Source organism: Micropterus dolomieu, linkage group LG03 (assembly GCF_021292245.1).
Source record: "Micropterus dolomieu isolate WLL.071019.BEF.003 ecotype Adirondacks linkage group LG03, ASM2129224v1, whole genome shotgun sequence".
NCBI classification, from domain to species: Eukaryota; Metazoa; Chordata; class Actinopteri; order Centrarchiformes; family Centrarchidae; genus Micropterus; species Micropterus dolomieu.
This window is the reverse complement of record NC_060152.1, coordinates 633,573-638,152: the sequence shown is the minus strand read 5'-3', so window position 1 is coordinate 638,152 and position 4,580 is coordinate 633,573. Positions and strand designations below refer to the sequence as shown.

The 4,580-nt window shown below is 41.0% G+C and overlaps 2 protein-coding genes across 2 annotated transcripts in view; one reads left to right on the top strand and one right to left on the bottom strand.

The window, feature by feature from the left end:
- The window catches only part of cnih4 (cornichon family AMPA receptor auxiliary protein 4), a 15,373-nt gene that overhangs the window by 4,009 nt on the left and 6,784 nt on the right, over window positions 1-4,580 (top strand). The gene's annotated exons all lie outside the window — the stretch shown is intronic.
- LOC123968466 (importin subunit alpha-6-like) lies at window positions 1,790-4,167 on the bottom strand. The gene is made up of 4 exons (XM_046045263.1): window positions 3,835-4,167; window positions 3,536-3,637; window positions 2,489-2,588; window positions 1,790-1,956 (listed from the first exon to the last, which is right to left on the bottom strand). The coding sequence occupies exons 1-4, from the start codon at window positions 3,961-3,963 to the stop codon at window positions 1,814-1,816; spliced, it is 474 nt and encodes a 157-aa protein (XP_045901219.1). The 5' UTR covers window positions 3,964-4,167; the 3' UTR covers window positions 1,790-1,813.

The window sequence follows — 4,580 nt, the reverse complement described above, 5'->3', positions numbered from 1 at the left end:
CCCAGACTCGTCCATCGGATTGCCAGACAGAGAAGCAGGATTCGTCACTCCAGAGAACACGTCTCCACGGCTCTAGTGTCCTGTGGCGGCGTGTTTTACACCGCTGCATCCGACACTTTGCATTGCACTCGGTGATGTAAGGCAGCTTGGAAACCCGTTCCATGAAGCTCTCTATGCACTGTTCTTGAGCTAATCCGAAGGCTGCGCGATGTTTAGAGGTGTGTAGCTATTGACTCTGCAGAAAGGTGGTGACTTCTGCGCGCTGTGCGCCTCAGAATGCGCTGACCCCACTCTGTGATTTTATGTAACCTACCACTGTGAGTTTCTGTTGTTCCTAATGGCTTTGTTATAATGCCGCTAACAGTTGACCCGTGGAATATTTAGTATTGAGGAAATTTCACCAGTGGACTTATTGCACAGTTGGCAACCTGTCACCATAAAGATATATACTTGGGACCTTTTTTAAAACAGCATAGTGTCTACAAATTCTTATTAGGCTTTGAAATTAGGGCTGGGATTTGACAGCGTTTTTTCCAATCTCAATCTAGTAATAAATCATTTACTTAAACTAAATTCTCACAAACCTATAATTGAAGCTATTTATGTCTAGCATTCAACTTTTGAAAGTTACAAAAAATTATAAGTTTCACCTCTAAGCAAATTACATTTCTTGTATTACAGGTCAGTCCTACCAAGCCTGGAATCCTACAGTGCCTTCAAAGCGAACTGCCTGCGTCCTAGGGATGGATTTGAGTTTATCAATACTGCTATGGAGACTAGCAGAAACGATGTAACGTTTTATCTCGAGCGTCTAATGTGATTTAATTTGAAATGCAATGGATAAGAAAATCATCAGGCTGCAGTGTCTGCCTGCTCTCTGCGGGCTCCTACACACACACACACAGCGGCAGCAGAGCGAGAGGCTGCGCCGTCATGGTGGAATACGATGAGTGTTAAGTTAGCTCCAAACTACTGTAACGTAAGTTGATGACAGCGACGCTCGTTACTGTAAGTACGTGCAATAAAACCTTCGCAAGTAAAAAGACAATACTTTCTTAATCCACCTGTCTGTAAGGTAACGTTAAACATGTAGAAATGGTTAATTTAATCATCTCTGTCCTCAGTATCTCTCCTGTATGTTTTATACAAGCACAGCTAACGCTAGCTTGGCATTAGCCAAAAGTTAAAAACAAGCTGAATAGAAAGCTGTCTGTCTGGAGCACAGACTGGTCTGTAGTCTTAAAAACTCAGCTGCTGGCTGAGACAAACCAGCCGCTCCTCCTTCTACCTGGTAACGTTACCTGCAGCCAGCGAAAGAGGAGGAGGGACTGATACAGACTGATGTTGTTCTTTCTAAACTCACTCACTACTTGTGATGTCAGATAAAGTTATTGAGTTACTTTGCTGTTGTAAACATTAATGTTGCTGCTATAGAAACAACATTTAGCTGTATTTAAAATATTAAATTAAAAACAACCAGGCAGTTAATATGTACCCTTCAATATATGTTTATTTATCGCAAGTGGCCTACCTCATGCCCCTTGGGTCCGGTCTTACCAAATAACCATCACTAAATAATAGTAAAGTATCGATACAGAATTGGATCATTAAGCAGTCTCAATAAGGGTATCAATATCAAAAATAATTTACAATTCCCATCCCTACTGCTTCCCAGAGAAAATGAATAGGGTTGAACTCTGCGATGCCTTACACTCGGTGGGTCTTTACGGTTACTCACATTTGTGAGTGAAATGCTCACACTGTTGAATCGTGGTAATGCGTTCAAGATGTAAAAGCACTATATTTTTGTTAATCATAGCATTGTGCATACAGACCCTGTGCTGTGTTGTGAAGCTCTCACCTGCAGAGTGCAGTTTTCACTCCTCTTCAGGAACTCCACAAAACAATTCACAACGCCAGGACTGGAAATGACCTCATCTATTGGCGGGTTGGGCTCTGCACAGAAGAACAGAACTCATGTCTCGTTGCAATTAACCTGATTCAAAGGAGGTTTAAAAGGCAGTGGCTCTGATCAACTAATGTGCAAAAAGAGATTTGAAGTCAGTTTACCTTTGTGTTAATTAGAAAGTGTACTTTTAGGTAGATATAAAGCCAACCTATATGACACTGACACAGACCATTGCAGAATAAGAGATTCCACTCATGCAGGTGAAACCTTGGTCCAGCTACTCATCCAAACTGTATTCCTCAAAAATAACTTTCTAGAATAGATTTCTTGTTACTTTAATTTAAACAGGTGATTTTTTTTTTGCAGAGATAACTTTTCAAACACTGTTCAGTTATGATATAATACTGAAAATATATAAATATCGCAATACTTTCAGTGGGTTATAGGCTCAGTCACCATTGTGTTGCCTCATTTGGCGATAGTGACTGAACAGACATTTATTTGATTAAAATCTCAGAGATTGCCATTTTAAACCTCAGGTAAAATATAATTTTGTAATTTTTTGAATTCCACACATACCTTTGGAGAGTAATTTCCTAAATTTCTGTGTAGCAATAAGCTGCTGGTCTGGGTCTTCAGAGAAGATCATCTGAATCATATCTGGAGTTATGACCCCATCCTGCAGAAATGTCAACATTAGATAAATATTCAAAATTATAAATCATATTCAGATTGTAGCCAATAAGAGTTACAGTTATAAAGAGAAATTCGATACTAAGTGTTTAGCTATAAATACCAGGCCAAAGAAGTACATTTAAGGTCATATTATGCTTTTTGGCCTTTTCTCTCTCCTTTATTGAGATATATCTTTTTTGTGCATGTAACAGGTTTGTAAAGTGAAAAGTCCACCCCAAAGGGAGTCCCCATCTCCCGCAACAAAACACTGATGTGAACTGCCTGAAATGGCTGGATTGTAGTCCAGCCTTTACTTCTGTAACCTATCTGCGTCACTTTGTAACACGTGTCATAATGCTCGTGTAACAGAAGCCAGCAAGGCTGTGCAGTGAGGAAACCTCACTCCCCAACACCTTAACAGGTGCACTGGTGACAGACACTAGTGCCCATGGGTATCCACCTCCCGTACCTGAGGTCGCCGGTTCGAGTCAAGACCGTGCAGTATAACTCGGTGCCAGTTACACTCGCCTAGCGGCTAGTCAGGCACGCCCTCAAAAACTGGTGCAGAAACACACTGAAGTGCAGCTAACACAATAGCAAAACATCCTCCACCCTCCCTATCAAACATTAGAGATCCTCCAGGCAGTCAGTGCACAGTTCAAACTTTGCATATGAAAGATAAATTAAATTCTGATTGGCTTATCGTCCTTAACTAGGTACTGCGCATGTGCAACTCCAAACAAATAGATAGAAATAGAAGTGAGATATTTAACTTGGTAGCTAAAACAGGGGTGAAAAGAGGAGCTGCAGCAATGTGCAGTATGAAAACAAATATGGTGTTTTTTGAAAACCCTGTTCTGGTACAACCGCTAAATAAAATGATGAACCTGAAAATGAGTATAATATGACCTCTTTAATGAAAGAACAAAAAAAAAAAACAGTAAACCTTACCCCTGCAACAGGTACTGTGGAGCTTATGTCTGGATCCTGGATCGGACATTCCAGCATTGATTCATCCTTTGAAGGTACACAAACATTTCTCCTCTTGAAAAGCTGTGGGCACAAGTCAAGGTAAAAGAATTAATTTTTCTAATATAAATACACCAAGCATAATAATCAAATACACTGATGTCTCCTCTGAAAACTGGAGACATCTGTCTGATACCACTGAGCTGGCAGGAGTTTTGGGTATTTAAGGATACTCTAACAAAATCAGGAAGTCAATCTTTAATGCTAAACCAAGTGTTTACCTGCTCCTCTCTCTTCTGTTTGCGTAGCTGGATTCCTTCCTCCTCTCTCCTTCGACGCATCTCTTGAGGATTCAATGCTTTGTTCTTATAGCTCTTCATCCTGTAGTTGTCTTTCCCCGGACTTGCCATCCTGTCTGAAAAGACAGGGTAAAGGACAGGCAGTTAAAATCTAGGAGCTTTTGTTGATCAGATGCAATCAGATGGTTCATGGTTTTTGATTTATCCAGTATAGGCTGTATTTAGCAGCTGGATATCAGTTGTTTTCCTGTAGTGGCAGGCCATGCCAAACACCTTTCCAAAAACTAGCCAGCTGTGCAAACGAACGTTGACTGCACTGCTGACATTTAAGGTGCTGTGCTTTCTCGTCCCTCTCCTCTCTCCTCCTATCACTTCCTGCAGGTATTTCTGGCTCTGGAGCTGTGGAGTCTGGATCTGTGGTTGCGGGTCACCTGCTGCCCCCGTGTTCCTGCTCGACACCCTCTACTGCAACGACTATTGTTACTAGTCCTATTGTTATTATTGTTATTATAATCATTAACATTACGATTGTTATCATTAACACTACTATAAATATCTGTACCATTTTTCATTTAGTCTATAGCAACATCACCTTTACTGTCTGTACCTCTGTGTGTATATTGTGTAGGCTGCCTCCCTCCCCTCTCTCTCTCCTTCCATCCCTCTCTTTTTCTCTCTCTCTCTCTCTCTCTCTCTCTCTCTCTCTCTCTCTCCTTCACCCCCCCCTG